The 25,034-nt window shown below is 39.6% G+C and overlaps 3 protein-coding genes across 5 annotated transcripts in view; all 3 read right to left on the bottom strand.

The window, feature by feature from the left end:
* LOC128119187 (zinc finger protein 120-like) overlaps positions 1–25,034 on the bottom strand; it is a 172,081-nt gene that overhangs the window by 141,867 nt on the left and 5,180 nt on the right. The window lies entirely within an intron of this gene.
* LOC128119189 (zinc finger protein 431-like) overlaps positions 1–25,034 on the bottom strand; it is a 61,521-nt gene that overhangs the window by 31,324 nt on the left and 5,163 nt on the right. The gene's annotated exons all lie outside the window — the stretch shown is intronic.
* LOC128119190 (zinc finger protein 431-like) overlaps positions 979–25,034 on the bottom strand; it is a 29,224-nt gene continuing 5,168 nt past the window's right edge. Inside the window, exons 2-4 of the mRNA XM_052752449.1 lie at positions 5,179–5,305; positions 4,915–4,975; positions 979–3,798 (exon numbers count right to left, since the gene is read on the bottom strand). Coding sequence (XP_052608409.1) covers positions 2,628–3,798; positions 4,915–4,975; positions 5,179–5,305 — 1,359 coding nt within the window. The 3' untranslated portion in view covers positions 979–2,627. The remainder of the gene's footprint in view (positions 3,799–4,914; positions 4,976–5,178; positions 5,306–25,034) is intronic.

Here is a 25,034-nt window from a genome sequence, read left to right as displayed (position 1 = left end):
GACTTCAGGACAAGTTCTCCCACCTACCACAGGTATCAAGGGGCATCTCTTCCCTGCCCACATTACCATATTGCAGACCACAGATGGGACCCAATCTCCTAAGCACACATTCTTGGGGTTGGTTTATTCTCACCCATGTCAATAGGCTCAGCTATACTGTAATGCCAAGGTGAGGTGCAGGACCTGCTTTTCCAAGTGCTGCAGCTAGTAGGGGGAGAGTCCCAGATCCCTCACCCACCACAGGTGCCAGCATGAGTGGGGGATGGCATCTTTCTTTTGCCCTCCCTACTACATGTCAGATGTGGGTGGCATGGCCAACTATCCCACTCTCAGGTCCAGCTCACCCACATCTCCACCAATAGTTTCAGCTCCACTGTGCTGCCCAGGAGAGAAGCAGGGCACAATTTCCTGAGTGTCACAGCTGGTGAGGAGGAGGGGGTCAGCTCTGTCTGCCAAAGACAGCATGGGGTGAGGGGGAAGGGGGGCATCTCTCCAAGCATGCCATGGCATGAGAGATGAATAGTGGGGCCAGCTCTCCCATCCTTACAACTTTGGGACTGGCTCACCTGCACTCCCAACAACAGGGTTGGCTCTATTGTGCTGCCCAGGTGAGGTGCAGGACTTGCAGTGCTATAGCTGGTGAGGGGCAGAAGCAGCTCTCCTCTTAGAACTTCAGGGCAGGCTCTCCCAACCACCACAGGCCACGATGGGTGGCAGGGGTGGGTAGCAAAATGGTTTTTAAAAAAATAAATCTCATTACCATTACATTATCTGGCATCTCTGGATAATTTCCTTAGAAGGCAGTACTTCAAGATGAAGTGCCAAATAGACAACTAACAGGGACATAAAAATGCATGGAATGTCAAATGATATATACATATCCATAGCACATCAAGCTATGTTGTGAAATATACAATTGATTGCTGATTATCCTACATTATTACATCTCTACCAGACAGATAAAAATGCTGCTTTGGATACACATATGAGGTATTTAATGTTTCTTATATTCTCTTCTATTAAGCATTTTAACAAAAAACATGTTGACAAAATAGCAAACATTGGTGGTACATCATCTATGCTTGGACTTGTACTCAGGAGGCTGACACATACTGTCATGAGTTCAAATGTATCCCCTGACTAATTACTGACATACAAGTCATACTGGATAACAAACATTTCAAAGGAATTTGTAAATATGAAAAACAAAGCTAGGAGTAACAACCCACCACCCTCTTACAGTCACACTGCCTGATATTTAATAAAAAATGGACCACTTAGATGATGGGTATGTCATTCTATACATTACAGCTGGAAAATACCTATCACTAAATAAAAGCACAATAGAAGATAAACAAAAGCCACAGGTGGATTATAGAAACCATAATACATACTTCAGTAAATGGATTTGCCACACATATATCATGCTTAATATCTAGCTCAAATGTTACAAAATATAAAACACAATACAGTGGTCTCCACCATCAGTCTTGAGTGAACATGGCAAATAATTTACTCCCTTTAAGACTATGATGAAAAAGAGAAGATAAAAGATTTTTTTCTTGAAACTAAAGACAATTGTGATGTATAAACTCTTTAACAAATCATTTACATGAACAGAGTTTTTCTTCCCTATCTCCTGATATAAAGATGATTTTAAAAGGCCTTAAAGTATTTACAGGGATAGAGACAGAGCCAAGAAGTTATGACAAGTTTAATCCAAGGACCAAGGTCAGGTTTTGGACAACATCCTGTAATTCCTGCTACAAGAAAATCCAATGGTCTAAACCTACTTGGGAACCAGCATGCACATGCCCATATACACACAAAGACACACTGACATCACATAATTAAAATTAAAACAAATAAGCAAGTAGGAATGAAATCAGAAAAATCAATCCTTCTTAGTTGGTGGTATCATTTGGGAAGATTTAGGAAATGCTACCCTGCTGGAAGAAATATCAGTGGGGGTTGGATCTGAGAGTTTACACCCACACATCATTTTCAGTTCCTCCTGTGTGTTTCATGCTGCAGATTGAAGATGTAAGTTCTTAGCTTCCTGCTTTAGCTGCCATATCTGGTACTTGTTGCATTGCCACTTTCATGGTGATCATTTATCCCTCTGCAACCAAGGGCCAACTCTTTCATAGGGTGACTTAGACATTATGTTTTATCCCAGCAACAGAAAAGGCACTATTATACATCCATAAAGTTTTACACATGAATGAGTTATTTCACGTAATTGAAGTGTGAAATCTAAAGGGTTACCTTATCATTTAAGTTCACAGGGCTTTTGTCCACATAAGTTTGCAGGTACAAACAAAATAAAGAGAGACATCATAATGCTTGAACATATTGTTGACAATTGTCAGATTTTTTTTCTCCACAATAAATAATCTTCTGTAATTGAATGTAAGTGTGCTGGCTACATATCTTAACAAATCCTTTATAGTCAGAGTACCTTAGTACGAAGTCTTTCAGCTTCTCAAAGATTATTGTGATATGCAAAGTCTTTAACAGACCAATTAAACACTAAAAGTTTTACTCTTGTATAGACTACCATGAAGTACAAAACTGCCACACTCACTACATTTATAGTTTTTCTGTGATGATTGTTTCTCATGATTTCAAAGGCTGTAGATATATGCAAAGACTTTATCATATTTATTACATTTGTATGGTTTCTCTTCAGTATGTGTTCTTTTATGTCTCTGGAGACTGCTAAGATGTGCAAAGGCTTTATCACATTGAGTACATTCATAAGGTTTCTCTCCAGTATGTCTTCTTTTATGTATTCTGAGACTACTCTGACATGCAAAGGCTTTACCACATTGATTACATTCATAAGGTTTCTCTCCAGTATGTGTTCTTTCATGTATTTGGAGATAACTGTGATGTGCAAATGTTTTACCACATTGATTGCATTCATAAGGCTTCTCTCCAGTATGTATTCTTTTATGCCTTTGAAGATGATTGTGACGTCCAAAGGCTTTATCACACTGATTACATTCATAAGGTTTTTCTCCAGTATGCGTTGTTTTATGCATTTGAAGATGACCATGACATGCAAAGGCTTTGCCACATTCATTACATTTGTAGGGTTTCTCTCCAGTATGTGTTCTTTTATGTATTTGGAGATAACTGTGCCGGGAAAAGCCTTTACCACATTGATGACATTTATGGGGTTTCTCTCCAGTATGTGTTGTTTTATGTATTTGAAGATGAGTGTGACAAGCAAAGGCTTTACAACATTGATCGCATTTGTAAGGTTTCTCCCCAGTATGTATTCTTTTATGCATCCTGAGAGTACTATGACACGCAAAGGCTTTACCACACTGATTACACTCATAATTCTCTCCTGTATGTGTTATTTTATGCATCTGAAGATGACTATAACATGCAAAGGCTTCACCACATTGATTACATTTGTAAGGTTTCTCTCCAATATGTGTTCTTTTATGTATTTGGAGATAACTGTGCCGGGAAAAGGCTTTGCCACATTGATTACATTCATGGGGTTTCTCTCCAGTATGTGTTGTTTTATGCCTTTGAAGATGACTATGACGTGCAAATGCTTTGCTACATTGATTACATTTGTAAGGTTTCTCTCCAGTATGTATTCTTTTATGTTTTTGGAGATAACTGTGTTGTGCAAAGGCTTTGCCACATTGACTACAATCAAAGGGTTTCTCTCCAGTGTGTGTTCTTTTATGTATTTCAAGATGACCATGACTTCCAAAGGCTTTACCACACTGATTACATTCATAGTGTTCCTCTCCAGTATGACTTCTTTCATGCCTGTGAAGATAAGTGGCATATGTAAAAGCTTTAATACATTACACAGTTGAATCTTCATATCTCTATAAATTAATTTTACAATTTGGTCTAGTTTTAGAGATCAATCAGATATTAAGGTTTATACTTTTCGTGTTCCATTTCAGTAAGGGCTGTTTTGTGTCTTTGAAGATACCCGTGATAGTAAGAGCTGTTTTTACATGGCCCACATTCATACCATCTTTTTTCTATATGAGATTTTTCACATATTTGAAAAGAACTGGAAAAACCCAGAGCTTGACCATACTTATTGCATTCATAAATTTTCCTATAGTGTGAGTCATACAACATTTGCAAAGTGAATCATGACAGACATATTCATATATCCCAATACTCATAGAGACTTTCTGCAGTATGAGGTGGTTGATGTATTCCCAATAAAGTTGGAAAACCAATTAATTGTAAACTTGTAAATTCTAAATTGTATCACATTTAACAAGTCTACTCAAAGTGGGCACTGCTACATATCTTCTAATTGTTCTGGGAGACAGGGAGGAAAACTTCTTTCCATAACCCTATGTGTACATGGCTTCTATTCAGAGTGACATATGGGAAATCTATTAAAGAAAAGGTTTCCACACTGTATATACAGTTTGACTTTCTGTGGTACAGGGATTAAGTTTTCTCCACAACAGCCTTCTTGACTCTCATAAACTGCCCCTCTGAATAAACTTAGTAAAGTAACAAGTACATGAGTAACACTAGCCTTACTAAGGAAGATTGTTTATTAGAAGGTTTGAGACATATACTTATGACCTACTCAATGTCTATACCTTTTGCAATATCTGAGTATTATGAAACTAAATGGATTGGCAGTTCTACAGTATAGTTCTCATGGGACTATGATTCAAATGGTGATATCAGTTAAGGCATTGTTTCCTTTTCTTCTTTCTTAGAGGAATGTCTTGCAAACACAGATCAGCTACCTGACATGGAGGTATATGGTTTTGTGAGAATTTAATAATCATCAATACACTTTAAGCTGTGTTTATTTATACTGTTGCTTTTCTTTAAAACTTGCAGGACACATTAAATTTTCTTCAGAGGCACATTTGCATCATGCTTGTACATGAAAATTACCTTTCATGTCTTCTAGAACTTTGACAACCTTCTCCAATATTACAGTCTTCCCAACTGCAGCCTAAAATAATGTATGAGAAAACGTATGATATATTATTGGAAATTGTGCAATATTTAAGTCACGATCTCCAGTGAACCTTAAAACCATACCTGATTTATTCACCTCATACTTCCATTTTCCTCGATCAAAATTATAGAAGTGTATCAACAACCAAGAAACAGTTCTTCTCTTATTTTAAAATGTGAAGGAAAATTCAGTATTACCTATAGCAGTGAGGTTCCTGTAGGTCTCCCGCATCACATATTTGTAGAGACTCTTCTGGGAAGGATCCAGCAAAGCCCACTCTTCCCAAGAGAAGTGAATATGTACATCATCATAGGTCACTCCATTCTAAAATATCCCATACATGTGTAGAAAAAAAAGCATTATGCTGAAAAAATTATAAATTTACACTTCTTTGACAATATATTTATAAAATTCTGGTGCTCCCCACACTTATTCCATGACATAGAACTTCAAATGTAATCACTAAGTCATTTTAGAAGGAAACTGAACAAAAGGTTCACCTCTGTCCTTTTTGCACCCTTTGAATAGGATATATTCTTGAAAGAGAAATGCCTATTAACAGACATAGAGAGGCAAGCAAACAGGTCAACAATACTGAGAACACATCAGAGTAATTGAGTGAATGATTACAAAGCATAAAAAAGGTGGGCAAGCTGGGTGTCTTCACTCATGTTTTTAATTCCAGGACTCTGGAGGCAGAGGTGGATGAAAAAAAAATCAATCAAACAAAAAAAGGTAGAAAGAACTGAGAGGTTTTTATTAAAGTTCTTACAAAGAGGTATGCATTCACTCTAGTTCTATTTTATTCTTCCAGAAACCTGAAGTGCCTCAGTTTAAACTGTGACATTAAGATCTTACTAAAAGGGAGTGCAGTTACACATGAACAGGTGAAAATATTAATAATGTAAATGTTGGTCATTAATATACAACATAGGGAAGGACAGATAGTTCACCAGTTAAGATCTCTTACTGCTCTTACAGATAGGAGGTTCAATGGCCAGTACTTACATGGGGGTTAACAACTATCCATTACTCCAAATGCAGGGGTTTCTGAGGCCATTTTCTGACTATTGTGAAAACCAAGCACACATGTGGTGCATATCCATGCACACAGGTAAAATATTCATATTTGTTCATATGAATTCAAAATAAACACATAGGCAAGAAGAATGTCACACATCTGCAATCCAATGACTCAGAAGGCTCAGGCAGTATTAATGTCATGAGTATCATCAACATGGGAAAGGGAATACCCTCTGCCAAATTTCAAAATTCAAGATGTGGGTGGGTGGAACTCAGCACAACAGCATATGCTTGACATGTACAAAAACCTATATTTCTTTATACATATTTCAGGAATGCTGGCCCACCTTTAAAACCCAGCACTCCAGGATCCAGAATCAATTGGATCTCTGATTTGAGGCCAGCCTGGTCTACTGAGCTACTTTCAGGACAACCAGGGCTACACAGAGAAACCTTGTGTTAAAAACTAAAATTAGAATAAAAAAAAATCAGGCTAGCAAAATGGCTTACCACTGAATAGCAGTTGTTTAAACTGTATCTTATATGCATTAGTGATATCATGTATAACAGTGGTGAAGTCATGACAGCAGGACACAAGGACCAAGAAATGGGCTGAGGCCATAGACATGCAAATCCTATCCCCAATGAGAAATTTCATCCACAAAGACTCCTCCTACTAAAGGTTCCACAAAGATAGCTACCAAAGGGAAACAAGAATTCAAATCATCCTATCTAGGAGCTTTTCATTCAACTGGCTACATTCAGACCCAAGTCATTATAGGTTTAGGGTCATCCCGTGATAAAAATGTATTTACTATAACTTTAATGATTATCATAGTCTGCAATAGGCCATATATGTTTAAATGTCCAGTCTCTTCTGATATTCAAGACAATAGTTTGACAGTGATATCTTGTGCATTCAGAAAACAAGTTACAATGGCACGGAATACCCATTCCCATTCCAAAAGAGAATAATGGAGACATAGTAAAGGAAGACTGGACCAAGGCAAGACTAAAAGACAGCAGGGTAAACATCAAAGCTTTTAGCTCTGTCTCAGACACTTCTGTTTCAAAGGCCTTAGGTGACTCATTTTTTCCTGCAACTTATCATATATCTCTCCATTTGGCTACTTCTACTCCCTATATGCAGAAATCCATGGCAGATGTCTCATAGCTTAGATATATCAACATCTTGTGTCTCAAAATGCAACCCAGACTTCATTCTCACAGCTTCATGCAATGAACTCTCAACACTGGATCTCTGACTCTGCCAAACATAGATACGTGCAACAGTGCTGAACTGAAACCACAGACTAAGAACTCATAACCTGAAATTTTGACTCCTTTTTGTTTCTAGCACCAGCACAACATGAGTGATCCTGCCAAGTTCGGCTTCTTAATTAGGATGGACAATTCCTCACTTGGATCACAACTGCAACTGGTTCTGTATGAAGCTGCTTTCTGGGACTAGGAATCACTTTGACTAATCCTTCCATTAATTGATGGAGTATTACCCTTAGAGTACCTTCCTAGGCTTCCATTGTAGAGCACGGGCATTTTCTTTAATGGTGAAAATCTCCTTGAAAATTCCTGTCTCTGTTTCAGTACTTGATTGCCATCTGAAACCACATTTTCATTTTCATTTATTTCTGCCCAACTTGTTGATACTTTTCACTGTAGTCCTAAATGAGAGTCATCATTAAGAGTCATTCAACAGATTCAATATTCCATCTAAGAAATCAGCTCATTACATATTAATGTTAACTTACTCAATTTCTCAGGGCATAGGCAAAACAAGAAAGATTTCTGGTCAAAATATCACACAAATGACCTTTAACTTAATTTTTCACGGACTCTATTTCCAACAGAAATCCTATGACCTCAACTTCCACTGTCTGCAGTGCTCTCAACACTCCCATCTTCTGGGTTCTATAAGAAGAGTCAGTTAAGCTCTGTGTATGCTTTGTATACATTTTGCCAACTGAAGTCTGGATATCTTCCATTTTCCTCCAAAAGACAATATTCCCAGGTTCTGACCAGTAACAACATCACTTTTTTGTTCCATTTTTTTTTTTATTCTAACTTGCTTCTTTGTTGCTGTAATTAAATTCTTTAACCAGATAATGAAATTTTTTTTGGGGGGGCTGATTCTTATCAGATTACAGTTCATCACTTTGTGAGCTTAGGATAGAAACTCAAGCTAGCAACTGAAGGCAAAAACCATGGACAAACATTGTTTTCTGGCTGTCTCACTGGCTTGGTCACTGTCTCATATTCAACTAGCTCTTTTATCTACCTGAGGCCCACTTGCTGAGGAATATTCCTCAGTGGAAGAGCCTTCCCCCATCAATCATCAATCAACACACTCTCTGATAGACATAGTAGTTTCTGGCTAGTATGAATAAAGCTGCTATGAACATGGTTGTGCAAGTGTCCTTGTGGTATGATGGCAGAGCATCTTTTGGATATATGCCCAAGAGTGGTATAGCTGAGTCTTGATGTAGATAGATTCCCAATTATCTGAAGAACTGCCATACTGATTTCCATAGTGGCTATACAAGTTTGCACTCCAATCCAGAATTAAGGAGGTTCCCCTTGCTCCACATCCCTGCCAGCAAGAGCTGTCACTTCTGTCATTTCTTTTAGTCATTCTGACAGCTATAAGATAAAATCTCAAAGTAGTTTGGATTTCCATTTCCTTGATGACGAAGAATGTTGAATATTTCTTTAAGTGTTTATCAGCCATTTTAGATTTCTCTGTTGGAGTTCTGTTTAGATATATACCCAATTTTTATTGAATTATTTGATTTGTTAATGTCTTGTTTTATGAGTTATTATCTCAAGTGATGCAACAAACCACATAGACAGACATGATATGTACTCATTATAAGTGGATATTAGCTGTTAAGTAAAGAATAATCACAGCAAAATCCACAGATCCAGAGAGGCTAAGTAACAAGGAGGGCTGTAGGGGGCATGCACATATTTCCCTGTATCTTACTTAGGGTTTCAGAGCACCATGATCAAAAAGCAAGATGGTTAGGAAAGGGTTTATTTGAGTTACACTTCCAGATCACAATTCTTCATTGGAGGAAGTCTGGAAAGGAACTCAAGTAGGGCAGGAACCTGGAGCAGGAGATGATGTAGAATCCATGGAGAGGAGTTGCTCATTGGCTTGCTTTTGGCCACAGTATTTTGGTACAGTAATAAAATCCCTAATTAAGACAAATGAGTACCAGGGACTGGGGTATTGTTGTGATATGCCTGACCATGTTTTAGTTTGGAGGAATTTGGACTTTGGTACTTTGGATTAGGAAAGTAGTGGAATGTTTTAAGTGCTGCTTAATGGGCCATGCTAGTAAAAGCATGGAAGACAGTGGTGCTGAGTGTGATTTGAACCATTGATGCCTGGATCAAGAGATTTTAGATATGAAGAATTTTAGTATGTTGCCAAGAGATTTTTCTTGTGATATATTGGTGAAGAAAGTAGCTGCTTTTTGCCCTTGTCCAAAAAGTTTGCCTGAGGCTAAAATGAAGAGTTTTAGATTAATTCCATTGGCAGAGGAAATCTAAACAGCCTAGTATAGACTCTCTTGTATGATTACTAGTGCTAACTGTAATGAAGATATATAACACAAAGGAGCAAGCTGAGCAAGGAAAAATATTTGAGGAGAAAGGGAGCACCAGAAAGTGGAATGGAGCTAAATCCTGTGTTTAAGGAGATAAACAAGTTAAGAAACAGAATAAATGGAGTGATGACTTCAGGGCAAGATCCCACTCAGCTAGATTTCCAATCTGTGAAAAGGAATTAAAGAAAAGCTTAGAGCCAGGTGTGATGGTGCATACCTTTAACACCAGCACTCAGGAAGGCAGAGTCTTGGGGGATCTCTGAGTTTGAGGACAGCCTGGTCTACAGAGCAAGTTCAAGGACAACCAAGTTTAGGCAGTGGAGAAAAATAGAAAGAGGCTGAAGATGTAAGTAAACGAGGTGGCCATGTTCCAGCTCCAGCAAGGAGCAGAACTTGGTAGCTTTGGCCACATGGTTCTGAATTAAGGATAGAAGAAAGGGCCTATGAAACTTGCCCCTGAGACTAAGGAAATCCACTGAGGCCAGGTATTTGTCAGTGAAAACCATGAATGGAGGCCCAAAGTGGCCATTGCATGAGCTGTGAAATTGAAGTCTGGATTGCCTTGGATACCCCAATATGTTAGAGATGCTAGAGCCTTGGGATACCTGTCAAGGAGAGCTGCTAACAGATAATGGAACCAGTCCAAGAGAAATAAGTATGTTACAGTCATGAAGCTGAAAGGAGTTGGAGATCTGAAGGGTGTTTTGACATCAGATATGGAAACACAGAGTTTGCCCAACTGGTTTTCAGTGTTGCTTTGGTCCAGTATTTCCTCACTATGCTCCCTTCTCTATGTTTTGGAATGGTAATGTATATTCTGTGCCACCACATGTTGGAAGTATGGGATCTGTGTTTTGAATCTTGATACTACAGGAGATAGTTAAGAGAGTGCATGAATCTCAGAAAAGACTTCGAACTTTGGACTTTTAAACATTGTTGAAACTGTGATACACTATGGGGACTTTTGAAGTTAGACTGAATCCATGTTTGCATCATGATATGGCTATAAGTCTTTGGGGTCATGGAAGTGGAATGTGGTGGTTTGAAAGAAAATGACCCCCCAAAAGGAATGACACTAGTAGAGGGTGTGGCTTTGTTGGAGCTGGTGTGGCCTTGTTGGAGGACGTGTGTCACTATGGAGGCAAGCTTTGAGTTCTCAAATATGCTCAAGCCATACCCAGTTTCTCACTTCACATCTTATTGCCTGCAAGATGTAAGACTATCAGCTACTTCTCTAGCACCATGTCTGCCTGTATGCTACCATGTCCCACTATGATGATAACAGACTGAACCTCTGAACTATAAGTAAGCCACCTCAATTAGATGTTTTCTTTTATAAGAGTTGCTGTGGTCATTGTGTCTCTTCACAGCAGTAGAAAACCAAACACAAGAGAAAGAGAAAATAGATTTTGTAGGTGGATTGGTGATAGGAAATGAAGGATCAGGTGAATAAGAGAGAGACAGAGGAAGAGACTGCAAGGAGAGACGACTAGAATAGGGGAGCTTTTAAGAGGTGATGTAGAAACCTACCTAGTGCAGTGGAAACTTCCTGGAAGCTATGAGGGTGACCCTAGTAAGGACTCCAAGTAATCAAGAATATGGAGCCATACAAGGCTCCCAGTGGTGGGATTGGGACACCAACCCAACAACAAAATATCTGACCCACGTCCTATTTTTAAGATATGCTGGGCAATAGTGGCTCAGAGCTTGTGTAGTGGCCAACCAATGAGGTTGTGGCCCAAGCTAAGAGGAAACCCATGCCCAACACTGCCTGGATGAATAGGAACCAGAAATCAGATGGCTTAGAACTAGGGCAGAATCAAGTACAGCTGACCCAAAAGAAAATCAATGAAATGATTCCTAACTATATTCTATTATAATGGAAGACTTATGCTTAGTCCAATTGTCATCAGAGGGGCTTCCTCCAGCAGCTGATAGGAACAGATGTGGAGATCCTCATCTAACACTAGCTGGGACTCTGAGAACTCTACAGCAGATTGGTGGAGAGGATTGTAGGAGCCAGAGGGTAGAGAACACTAGGAGAACATGGACCACAAAATCAACTAAGCAGGGACTATATGGGCTCACAAAGACTGAAGCAGGAATCATTGATCCCATGTGACTGTACCAGGTCCTCTGCATACATGCTGTGGTTTGTTAGCTTGGGTTTTTTTGTGGAACTCCTAACAGTAGGAGTTGGAGGTGTCACTGACTCTTTTGCCTGCTCTTCAGACCCATTTCCTCCTACTGGGTTGCCTAATCCAGCCTGGATATGAGGACTTGTGTCTAGTCTATTGCATCTTATGATGTGTTTGGTTGATGATATACCAAGAGGAGCAGTGGATCTGGGAGAGTGGGAAGGAGGAAGGGCTGGGAGGAGTAGAGGGAAGGGAAGCTGTGGTAAGGATGTACTGTATGAGAGAATAAATAAAAGAAAAACAAACAAACCAAAGAAATGAAAATGCATTTAGTAAAACTTCAGTGACCCTCATAATCTGCTTGCCTTATAGGGCCACTACATTCATGTGAGGTGTACTAAAGATGGTGCATTTGCCCCCCACCTTTAATGTTACCCCAGGGGCTCACCTATCCTACCCATTTGGAGACAGCAGATGCTCACTCATGTTATGGCTTCCAATCTCCCCCATACTCCCTTCACAGCTTCCCTCCCTGCAGAGGCACTTACAGTATACACATAAAACCACTAGTGCCTGCTCAGCTGCAAGGCCAAGACTGCAGCCTGGCTGCCAGAAGGACCTTATATCACTTCTGATTGACAGATTGGCCTGGATGCCCTGATCAGCTAGTGAGGCCTGAGTGACGAGAGCACCTCTCACAGGGTTAGAGTGTGCTGAATGGACACAGCATAATGGGTATTAGTTATGGCTTCCACCTCCACCCAGAGCATTAAGATTCAAAACAGGAGTGAAAAAATACAAACACATGATAGTAAGAATGTTGACACCAGTTCTTAAAATATTTATTATTATTTCAAAAGAAACCATTTCAGAGCCTCTAACATCCACACAAATATAACCTAATTCCTTTATCAGTAATGATAGGCCTAACAAGGGAAATTAATGAAAAAATTGTGAAATACACAGCTTGGTTTTCTGTGTTTCATGTGAAAATCAATTGTGATTGAAGAGACATTGAGTTATCTACCAAATGGCTTTGCAAAATTCATTAGTCAAATCAGTCTCAAAGACATTTAAACACTGAGCCATTGCTGAATGAGGATAGCTTTTATGCTTTCAATAGTAAATTTATTGTAAAAATGTGCAAGACATGAACATAGCTGAACAGAATGCTCAATCAAACCACAAGAGCACTTGTTCAGCTATGTTCATGTCTTGCACATTTTTACAATAAAGTTTGATTGAGCATTCCTTGGGTATATGCCCAAGAGTGGTATAGCTGGATCTTGGGGGAGACTGATTCCCAATTTTCTAAGAAAGTGCCATATTGATTTCCAAAGTGGTTGTACAAGCTTGCATTCCCACCAGCAGTGGAGGAGAGTTCCCCTAGCTCCACATCCTCTCCAGCATAAGGTGCCTTCAGTGTTTTTGATCTTAGCCATTCTGACAGGCGTAAGGTGGTATTTCAGAGTCGTTTTGATTTACATTTCCCTGATGATTAGAGATGTTGAGCAATTCCTTAAATGTCTTTCAGCCATTTGAGTTTCCTCTGTTGAGAATTCTCTGTTTAGTTCTATAGCTCATTTCTTAATTGGACTGTTGGGCATTTTGATGTCTAATTTCTTGAGTTCCTTATATATTCTGGATATCAGTCCTCTGTCAGATGTGGGGTTGGTGAAGACCTTTTCCCATTCTGTAGGCTGTCGCTTTGCCTTGTTGACCGTATCCTTTGCTCTACAAAAGCTTCTCAGTTTCAAGAGGTCCCATTGATTGATTGTTTCTCTCAGTGTCTGTGCTACTGGTGTTTGTAATAACCAGAACATGGAAACAACCTAGATGCCCTTCAACTGAAGAATGGATAAACAAAATGTGGTACATATACACAATGGAATACTATTCAGCAGAGAAAAACAATGACATCATGAGGTTTGCAGACAAATGGATGGATCTAGAAAAAATCATCCTGAGTGAGGTAACCCAGACTCAGAAAGACAAACATGGTATGTACTCACTCATAGGAGGATACTAGATGTGGAACAAGGATGACTGGACTGCTACTCACATCACCAGGGAGGCTACCTAGAAAACAGGACCCAAAGAAAGACACGGGGATCACCCAATGACGGAGAAATGGAAGAGATCTACATCAACAGCCTGGACATGAGTGGGGGTAATGAAGGGCGAGGGTCGAGGGAAAGAGAGCTTGGGGGAGCGGAAGATCCCAGCTGGATCAACAACAGAGAGGGAGAACAAGGAATAGGAGACCATGGTAAATGAAGACCACATGAGAATAGGAAGAAGCAAAGTGCTAGAGAGGCCCACAGAAATCCACAAAGATACCCGCACAACAGACTGCTGGCAATGGTTGAGAGACAGCCCAAACTGATCTACTCTGGTGATGGGATGGTCAAACACCCTAATTGTTGTGCTAGAAACCCCATCCAACGACTGAAGGATCTGGATGCAGAGATCCATGGCTAGGCCCTGGATGGAGCTCTGGGAGTCCAATTAGCGAGAAAGAGGAGGGTTTATATGAGTGAGAATTGTTGAGACCAAGGTTGGATAAAGCACAGGGACAAATAGCCAAACAAATGGAAACACATGAACTATGAACCAATGGCTGAGGGGTCCCCAACTGGATCAGGCCCTCTGAATGGGTGAGACAGTTGATTGGCTTGATCTGTTTGTTTGTGAGGCATCCAGGCAGTGGGACCAGGTCCTGTGCTCATTGCATGAGTTGGCTGTTTGAAACCTGGGGACTATGCAGGGTTGCTTGGCTCGGCCTGGGAGGAGGGGACTGGACCTGCCTGGACTGAGTCTACCAGGTTGATCTCAGTCCGAGGGGGAGGCTTTTCCCCGGAGGAGGTGGGAATGGGGAGTGGGCTGGGGGGAAGGTGAGGGAGGCCGGAGGTGGGAGAACAAGGGAATCCATGGCTGATATGTAGAACTGAATTGTACTGCAAAATAAATATTTTAAAAAATGTGCAAGACACTGTTTCTCATGTAGTACTGGCATTCTCATCTTTTTCTGATTCAAAAGGACTATCAGTTAACGTTAATCACTTCAGGAATAACATCACAACACAATATGTCACGCCTCAAATTAGAAGAGCCATTCTCAAGAATGAAGATTATAGAGCATAATGTATTAGCATTTTTAGGGATGGATAAAATACAGTAACATTCTATGATTACCAGAAGCCTATAGTGTAGTATATAAATCACACACATAAATCACAAATTTCTATTAAGGCACTATAAAGGGCTGGGAATATAGCTCACCTACTTGGTAGAGTATTTGTTTAGCATTCATGTTACCATCCACATGTGTAACAGCTGTGGTAGTGGTGCACACTTGTAATCCCAGCACTTCTTGCAACATAGAAGAAGGATCAGAAGTTCAAGGTTTCACAGTGAAGTCAAGGTCAGTATGCGCTACCTGAGAGGCAGTGGGTCCAGTCCTTGGGAGGGACAGGCAGGTGGGTCTCTGTGAGTTCAAGGCCAGCCTGGTCTACAAAGTGAGTTCCTGGACAGCCAAGGCTTGTTATACAGAGAAACCTTGTCTTAAACAATACAAAACAAAAACTAACCAAAAAAAAAAAAAAAAAAACCCTGCTATAATGTCAAAAAGAGACACGATCAAACAGGTTTCCTACAATGGGGGTGAAAACTGAGTGACTAGAGCAAATGATCAGCAATTAAAAGCACTGGTTACTTTTTGGGAGACCTGTGTTTGATTCCCAACACCCACATAGCAGCTCTCAACCATCTTTAATTCCAGTTGCAGGGAATCTGACATCTACTTCTGACCTCCCTAGGTACCACAAATATTAGTGGTACACAGGAGTAATGTAGGTGAAGTACAAACATAGGAAGTTTTAAATAAAGAAATTTGCCAAGAAAGAAGTGGGGCAGGAGTGGCTACACAAGGGTTTGTGCTATAAACATAAAGAGGCAATAGCATACAAATAAGCACCAAGATTGCATACATAGTGTTGCTCAGCTGAATTAGAACACTCTTGGATCCTGGCTATGATCAGTCTCTTGCTCACCTCATTCTTAATCCAGGGCCCTACATTCACAGCAAACACCAAGCTCTCCTAAAAGGCTATGTAAATTTATTCACCACACATATCCAAAGTTTTCTTTAAATACTAATATTGCTTTTTTAAAGTTTGTGAGTGTATGTGTGTTTGTGTCTGCTTCTATATACATTGAAGGAATTGTTCAATATCCTTAGTCATCACAGAAAAATGCATATTAAAATGACTCTGAGATACCATCTTACACCTGTCAAAAATACCGATGACAACTTATGTTGGAGAGGATGTGGAGCAAGAGAAACACTCCTCCACCATTGGTGGTAATGCAAACTTGTACAGCCACTTTGGAAATTAGTATGGCTGTTTCTCAGAAAGTTGGGAATCAGTCTACCTCAAGACCCAGCTATACTACTCTTGGACATATACCCAAGGAATGCACAATCATACCATAAGGACACATGCTCAACTATGTTTGTAACAGCATTGTTCATAATAGCTAGAACCTAGATACCCCTCAACCAAAGAATAGATAAAGAAAATGTGGTACATATACACAATGGAGTACTACTCAGCAGTAAAAAACAATGACATCATGAAATTTGCAGGCAAATGGATGGAACTAGAAAATATCATCCTGAGTACGGTAACCCAGACACAGAAGGACAAACATCGTATGTACTCACTCCTAAGTGGATACTAGAGGTAAAGCAAAGGATAACCAGACTACAACCCACAGCTCCAGAGAAGGTAGGTAACAAGGAGGACCCTAAGGGAGATAGATGCATGGATCACCCTGGGAAGGGGAAATAGATAAGATGTCCAGTAAAAAATTCTAAGGAAAGCTTCCAAGTAAAAGATCACATCGTATTTGACTTCTAAGAGGATGACATGACTCTTGGTACAGGATATATGTCCAACATTTGTTGAATGATTAAGCAACAGAATTTAATGAGGAATAATTTCAACTGTAAAGGAATTCACTGCCTCACTATAAATGATGGAATAATTTATAGATGTTTTCCTAAGTGAACATTTAGGTAGAATGCTAATGGGTGTCATGGACCACATGGCTACCACTGCTGCTTGACAAAGTTCCAGCATTTCCACTTTGCAGACCACAATTCTCCAGTACCTCATTACTTTCATTTTTAATGATATGCACTGTGTTTGGGAGTTCTCTTATGCTTTTTCGAGATATTTTGTGTAGGCTTTGAAGGATGAAAATGTATACAATGGCAGACCCTCTAAGCAAAATAATTCTTTGGAAAAAATCCCCATTACAGTGCAAACATATCCTGTGTGATGACTGCACACAGGAATCCCCATGGTGCCCTCCTGATTACACCAAGAACAGGAAAGTTAGAGATTTAAAACATACAATCAAGATCCAGAGCCCAAGGACATTAAGAGCAAGAGTTCAGTTAGTAAGTATAGAGAAATCAGCATGGTATGGTATAATTAAAAAGGAGTAAGACATCAGGACCTTCTCTTTTGAGAACACATGAGGGGAATATGCCCATATTGTAAGACTAGGACACAGAGGAATGCATTAGCGAACAGCTCAGTGCCAATGCTGCATCATGCCCCCTGAGGAATGAATATTGCTTTTAAATTGTAGTATAATGTCTGGTCCCCAAGGAGGTCCTCTTCCCAAGGTCAGGTATTTGGTTAAGGACCTCCATTCCCTCAAGGGCTTAAGTAAACTATCTGCTTGATAAAAGCAGTCATTCTCCTTAGCTCTGGCATGAGGAACTTGTGGCCCTTCCATTGATCTAAGAAGGTGCCTGGTGGAGTTACTGAACCTTTGAGAATAATAAGAATTTAGTTATTTGCTCAATAATGGATTGGATCTGCTCAAAGGCAGAGTCCTTTGCAGGCTTAGCTATGGAAGGAAAGGTATCACAGTGGAAATGGTACCTATCTGAATTCCATGGTGACCAGGATGTGGTAACAAAGGAGTTTGAGCCTTCAGGCACTAAGGAAATAGCTCAGGTGCCAGTAGTCCTCATCCCTAAGTCACTCACCCCTCACCCAAAAGAAGCACCTATTGGACTGTGGGAACCAGCAGAATGGTCACAGTATTTGGCCAGCAAATGGTTTACTGATGGCTCGTGAACCACTGATAGAAACAAAACTGAATGGAAAGCAGCAGCAGTGGGGAAGGGGGAGGTAGGGGATAGGAATAGGAAGGTGGAATGGTTATTACTGAGGAAGGAACCACCAAATTAGCACAACATGCTGAATAGCAACACTAGCTATAAGACAAACAGCTAAGGAAGGGAAAAGGAAAATCTGTATCTTCTCTGATTCATGGTGAGTATGCAATGGTAGAGCTACTGGTCATCAAAATGGAAAACCACTAACTGGCAGATAAATGACAAAACATTTGGTCAAGGGAGGCATGGATGGAAATGGCAGAACATGACAAAGACATCAAAATTTATGTAACCCATGTAAACTCACACATAGGCAACACAGACAAGACATCCAAAAATAATAAAATAGCAGAAAAATTGGTATAATGTTCAATTAAGATTAGATTATCAAAACTTCCTGGGGAGCAAGTTCAGAATAAATTATCAAGGATGATAGATTGCACAGTTGGTAAACTTGAAAGTTTACTCCTAACACTAAAAACTGAGGGGAAAGGGAGAACCAAATTAAATCCAGACAGATGTATGAGAACGACTATTAAAAGGAACCCAGACTGGAAAATTAAGAAACCTGAGAATGTTAGCATAATTAGTAAAGAAGAAATTCTAAGATCACATAAAACATTGGGACATATAGTCACACATGGTTTGTTCCAATAGTTTTATAAAAAGTATCCTTAAGTATCCTGGCAGGCTTGTAAAGAAGCTATTAGAAACTGCCTCCTTTGTCCAGCACTTAAAGCTGGATTCAGACATCGAGTACCAGCTGTAACATGGTCTCCTAAACAATTTAATTATGAACTACAAATAGATTTCATTGAACTCGTGAGTACTCACAGGGGCCTATATGCCTGCACTCTTGAAGATGTAAGCACAGAGCTTGGATTAGCTAGAGAAAGTCATAGACCAGACCAAATGGCAACAAAATACACACTCTAGTGTTGGATAGCCAGATATAGCTCCTCAATAATTACTGATATACATCAAGGAACACACTTTACAGGTTTTAAAGGCCAGAGGAGGTTGCAGACTATGGACACACAGTGGGTCTTCCATTTAGCATATAACCCAACTGCAGCTGGTAATATAGAAAGATGGAATGGACTGCTTAAAATCAACTTATTACAACTCAAAGATTTCCCCTTGGAAGATGCTATTGAAGTTGCATGCTATGAGTTAAATAGTAGACAAAGACTGAATAGAGCTTCTCCATTTGAAGACACTTAAGTCAGACTTAGAGATAGAATAACAACCAGGCATTCCCTGACTGTGTAGAATAATTTCCCATAAACATGTTTACCAAGACAGAAATACCAAGACTTAAAGGAGACAAGCCATGGCACCAGTAGTAGGCAATACAATCTGGACCACAAGGGAAATGTGGACCCTAGAAAATTAGATGACGTACAAACATAACGTGTCTAGGACCAAACCCAATATATATGATTTGCACTTTCATAAGGATAGTAACTCTTAGAATTAATTTACTTAGCACTGGTGCTAACTGGGCATTATACCTTCTGCCCAGACAGAGAGGGAAATAGAATAAGGCAAGGCTATAACAAATTACACCCTATGTCTCATAGAAACTTTAACAAGAAAATAAAAGATAACACAAGATGGAACAATGTCATAGTATCCATCTCCTGGGCCAAAGAACCCAGGACACTATTCCTGGGACTCCTCTTTTTAAATTCTGTAGGTTTAACATTACCCAATGAGCCAAGCTCAGGATCTTTGACAACACCATTGTTCACTTTACTGTCACCACGACCATGGAGATGGTCAAAGTCAGAACAATCATCACCTTGATCAACAACCTTATCTACAGCATCAGCAACAATGAATGAAATAACCACTATACCAACTGCTACAATATAAATAAACCAAGAGTAAAGTGTGATATTGTGAACTACCCTACTACATCTTGGATGGATTCCTACCATAAGACTGGGACCATCCTAAACCTCACATATACCAGGAATGCATTCTATGTTCAATATGCTCATTGTGAAGCTTTTGGAAATACAATTTGTTATAGTTACTGTGATGAGTGAGAAAGGCTAAGGTCCATATTGCACCAAGTTTGAGAACCATTGCCACCAATGACCAAGAGGATGCTGAAAACACCAGTTTTAAAGAAAGAAACACATTGAAATGCCATTTAACACAGATTGGGAGAAATATCACAGCAGCATCAGCCATCTACAGCTTCCACTGAGAGAAATGGCTCTTAAATCATCCTTACACCTTACAAGGGAGAATAAGATTTGAGATTATCAGACGTTGAAACAGCAGCAAACACAAAATTCTGAAGAGGAACCCTGTGTTTGGCCCCCAGTACAATAAAACTACCAGGATTGCAAATTAAAATGTATACAATTGTTGGGCAACAGTGGTGCACGCCTTTAATCCCAGCACTCAGGAGGCAGAGCCAGGTGAATCTCTGTGAGTTGAGGCCAGCCTGGTCTACAGAGCGAGATCCAGGACAGGCAACAAAACTACACAGAGAAACCCTGTCTTGAAAAACAACAAAAAAAAAAAGTATACAATTATCTGGATTGGGACCAGAATAAGGAAGCAGGTTACTTGACTGAGGAGACATCAACATCAATTACAACAAATCCATGTGAACACATGATTTGGCAGAATTGTATGTACCTTTGACCCAGACACTGATAGGAGAATACCACAGAAGCATTTTCTCTTTTGAAACAGAATACCACAACCACATGGATTCAAATGCCCAAATTCACTTTTTAGACTATACCAACAATTGAATAGGCCAAATGTGACTGTAGTGTTTATGGCCAAATTTCCCAACCTACCCTACTATGTTAGGATGAACATATGAAATAACCACATGATAGGGAAGGCAGAAAATGATTCATTTCTACCTATTAATGACTAACTAGAAATTACATCACTGGGGTCACAATATTACAGATTTCCATGATCTTGACTGACATGCTACCATAATCCTTCACATCTTATGACAATGAAGCCCCACCTCCTGAGGAGAACTCATGCAGATACCCAGACACTTTGTGCCTACATGGTGTTCTATGGGACTCAGATAATACCTTAGCACAACCAGCCATATTTTGTACAGACATGGCCTATATACCACCAGTTTTTAATGCAAAAGGCCTCAACCTTCATAAGAGAATCTCTGGGATGGTTACCAACCATGGTAAACAAGACTACTGTCTACTGTTACCTCTTGCATACTGGGATTATCTCAATGCAATCACCCACTTCACACTGGACTTGTGAGGGCAAGTCTGACCAAATTGCCTTGCAGTCCATCAATGCTCTAACATCAACTGGACCACCACTACACAAAATTTAATACACCACCAATGAAACAACAAACCTACTGGAGGAAGAGACAATGGAGTAACCTAGCTGACCTACCAGTCTTTTTCTTACATCATTGTCAGAAGATTTACAACTTGACAACTACATTTACTGACATATTTTTAAGAAAATGATGAAATCAAAGGAATAATGGACTCCACTAATTATCAATGACACACTGGGAACCATCTTTATAACCAAAAAAAGAAAAAAATCTGCTTGCAAAATGAGAAAGAATTTTTTGTACCTGTGATATCATGTATACACTCTAAAACAATGAAGCAATAGACTTCGCAATTCCTCTGGATATACATGCCAGGAACAACAAATTGTTCATTCCTCCTAGAACATTAGTTCCCAGCCTGTTGAAATTCCAGTCTGAACTTATTATACTCGCTACCAAATTGATTCCATTAGCTCAAGAGTGGACATGTTATAATTGGCAACCAGAGGATGCCCTAGATCCCATGATTTTGTGCCAAAGTATCACATAAAAAAGGCAGACAATGGCCAGGCGGTGGTGGCGCATGCCTTTAATTCCAGCACTCGGGAGGCAGAGGCAGGAGGATCTCTGTGAGTTCAAGGCCAACCTGGGCTACAGAGTGAGTTCCAGGAAAGGCGCAAAGCTACATAGAGAAACCTTGTCTTGAAAAACCAAAAAAGGCAGACAACAGAAACTTACATTGGTAGAAAACAGCAGGTATAGATCTTTCCAAACTGGAACCCTGGAAACATACACACCCAGGACTTTCCTATTATTTCTACATGATTCTTCCACTACTACAGGTCAAGACATGGGGCATTGGAGACTTTGTGGCCCATAAGCCTATACTCAATATATCATATGCAGGAACTCTGAAGAAAGGACCTCAATTTGATGAGGGATATGTCTTCACCATGAGATAGAAATCCTGAGAAATCAAAGAAGGTAGCCTAACACCATGAATCACTGATAGAGGAAGATGGGATAATAACAAAATTTTCACAGCCCACTACAAGGTGGCATTTGTCAATCCCTTTATTTCCCCACCAATTGTTACTTGGGGGACCGTGGTGATGCCTGATCTTAGCATAACTGCAGGACTTATTACACCGAGGGTCCAGAAGATCTTACTTTCAACTCCAAATCATGGCTCCCACCTGAAGAAATCTGCCCAGAGCCCAAATTTAGGAGACTACCAATCTTCTCTTATTCCCAGGAAGTAGATTTGCTGCAAGAAAACCTTTACAATTGATGGTTGCTGGAGCTAGGCTTGTCAGCTCCTTATATGGAGCTGGCATAGCATCTTTAGTTCTTTTGGACATCAATGCAGATACAGCAATCATCATCTTAGTGAATAACAACTATGGGCTATTAACTCCTTGTCTGATGGACTAGCTACTTCTCACAAACTGATTACATGCAACTTATCTGCAACTAAATGTATTAAAGCAATCATTGGCAGAGTCTAACAAATATACAGCTAAAAGTTTGAAGAGACTAGCTGTAGCCAACCAGATCTCTCAAAATTATCTGCTACAACTTATTTAGAGGAACAGACAGAGAAGAATGTATCCAAGCAATATATCAAGCAAGACTCACTTTTCCATGAGCACAGAGATCTATCTCTGAATTTTTGGAAAGAATTTGGAACAAAATCAGTGATCTGTAAGTCTCTACTGGACCCAAGGCAAATTTCTGCATGTTATTATGGATTCTACAAAATACATTTACTTAATCTTAGTCTATATGAATGATGCAGTATTAGCTTAGCACAAACACCCATTGCCTAGGAAACCTGGGGATGGGTTTGTTATACCCACTGATTCTTCCCTATAGACTAGGTGGACTAATACAGAGGTTATCTCCTACTCAGAATATACCATCTCATTTGGGGCCAACATCTTTGGGGCCACCCATCCTCTGTCTAATGAGCTCCAAATGTCAGAACTGACCACTTAGATCTTTGTAAACCAACTTACAGACCTTGGCAATGGAGTCTTTACTGCATGCTCCATGAAGGCCTTCAACCTCACAGTTGACATCTATAACATCACCAGGGATATATTGGACTCCACTTTTTATTCTGAAGAACTCGGTTGTCTGACTATATAAAATGCTACTAGAGCTTTTTCCTAAGGACAGGTAAATATATCTAAAATCTCTAGCCTAATGTTTGAACAAAGACATGTTTTTGACTCAGGTACCCTATTCTAATAATGAACACGAAGATGACTTGCTAGGAAATGCTAGGAAAGCCATTAATGACATTTTCACTGTTCTTTCCTTTAATATGCCACAATTACAGTCAATGGATTATCAGATTACTACGGATATTGAGACTACAGGAAGACAGACAGACTAAGTCCAACATTTATCAACTCTACTCAAAGCAGACACTATTGCCTATCCCCATAAATTTATTAAGCTTAAAATATGCTCTTTATCTGATGTGATTGGTAGGATATTTAGCTTTGACTATACTTGGTTCCCCTCACAGATTATTTGACTAGCTAAAGGAGAGCTTTTGGCTTTTTTTTATACATCATATTGGCTCCTTTGGAATATAAATTCCTTATTATTTTGAGCTTTTTTAGTAAACAATTTAGGAGCAACTATGACAATGAGCTCCAGAGACTACTATCACCCCAGAAGGAAAAAAACAGCAATTGCTGATTCTAGCAGACATATCTGTGCAAACCTTGATAAATAAACTCATTCAGGAAATGATTCATCTCCATTATGACATCCCAGGCCAGAAATATTGTAGTCTAGATTCTTGACTCTGCCTTATTACATTATTATCATTTTTGGCAAAAGAGAGGGTGTATATACATTGGTCATAGACAGATGCCTCTGGAAACTCACCAGTCTGCCTAGTCCTTTATATTTTTCATCATTTTCTTTCTCATAATATTAACATACAAAAAACCAGAAACAACACTGGAAGCTAATTATGAAGCTTACTGGACTCTTAGTTGCTCTTTTCCTTAATAAAAGAAGAAATACCTGTCCCACAGCCATAGCCTACATGCTTCTACCCGACACTGTTGAAGTTAAGATGATGCTCTTCTATGATTTCCTTAGCTCTGAGTCCTACAGCTCAAACCCTGCCATGCCCCCCTTTACAACATTTTTGTTTGAAAGTAATTGCATTTCCTTTTATTTCTGAAAGTATCTTCAAATTGGTGCATACTAAACCTAGAAAAACATAAATTTGGAAAAATACATATATGCCAGCAGGATCACAGCAATATCCTATAATCTACATTGATTTGACCATTTGGCTTAATTATCGTTTTAGTGCCTGCAATTTACTTTCTTGCATTTATTTGTCTATTAGTAATATGCTTTCTTCTTTTCCTGCTGTGGCCCAAATTTGCAAATTCCTAATAATTCTTATGTGTGGTCCCCATTGTCACTGTGTATGCCTCAAGGATCATGGGAAGGAATGTAATGAGCATAGGAAAAAAAAGTCTTTTAGTTATATAAAAATAGATTAGTCAAGAAACCCACTGCACCTAAGGCTGTACCTGATAACAAAAGACCAGTGTTACCACTCACTCAAGATAACTAGACACAGCCCCAGAATACTGATGTCCATTGGACAGTATATAAGCAGAGACCAAGAGCAATGCTCTGCTCTGCATATCTAGAAAGGCATCACTTTGATCTGTCCTGCAGCTAGAACATTTCTCCCAGGGTCCTGACCCTTGAATCAGAGACT

The sequence above is a fragment of the Peromyscus californicus genome, unplaced genomic scaffold (genome assembly GCF_007827085.1).
Source record: "Peromyscus californicus insignis strain IS unplaced genomic scaffold, ASM782708v3 Scaffold_23__1_contigs__length_62951481, whole genome shotgun sequence".
Classification (NCBI taxonomy): Eukaryota; Metazoa; Chordata; class Mammalia; order Rodentia; family Cricetidae; genus Peromyscus; species Peromyscus californicus.
Note: the sequence above shows the minus strand (reverse complement) of the source record. Positions and strands in the feature narration are given on the sequence as shown.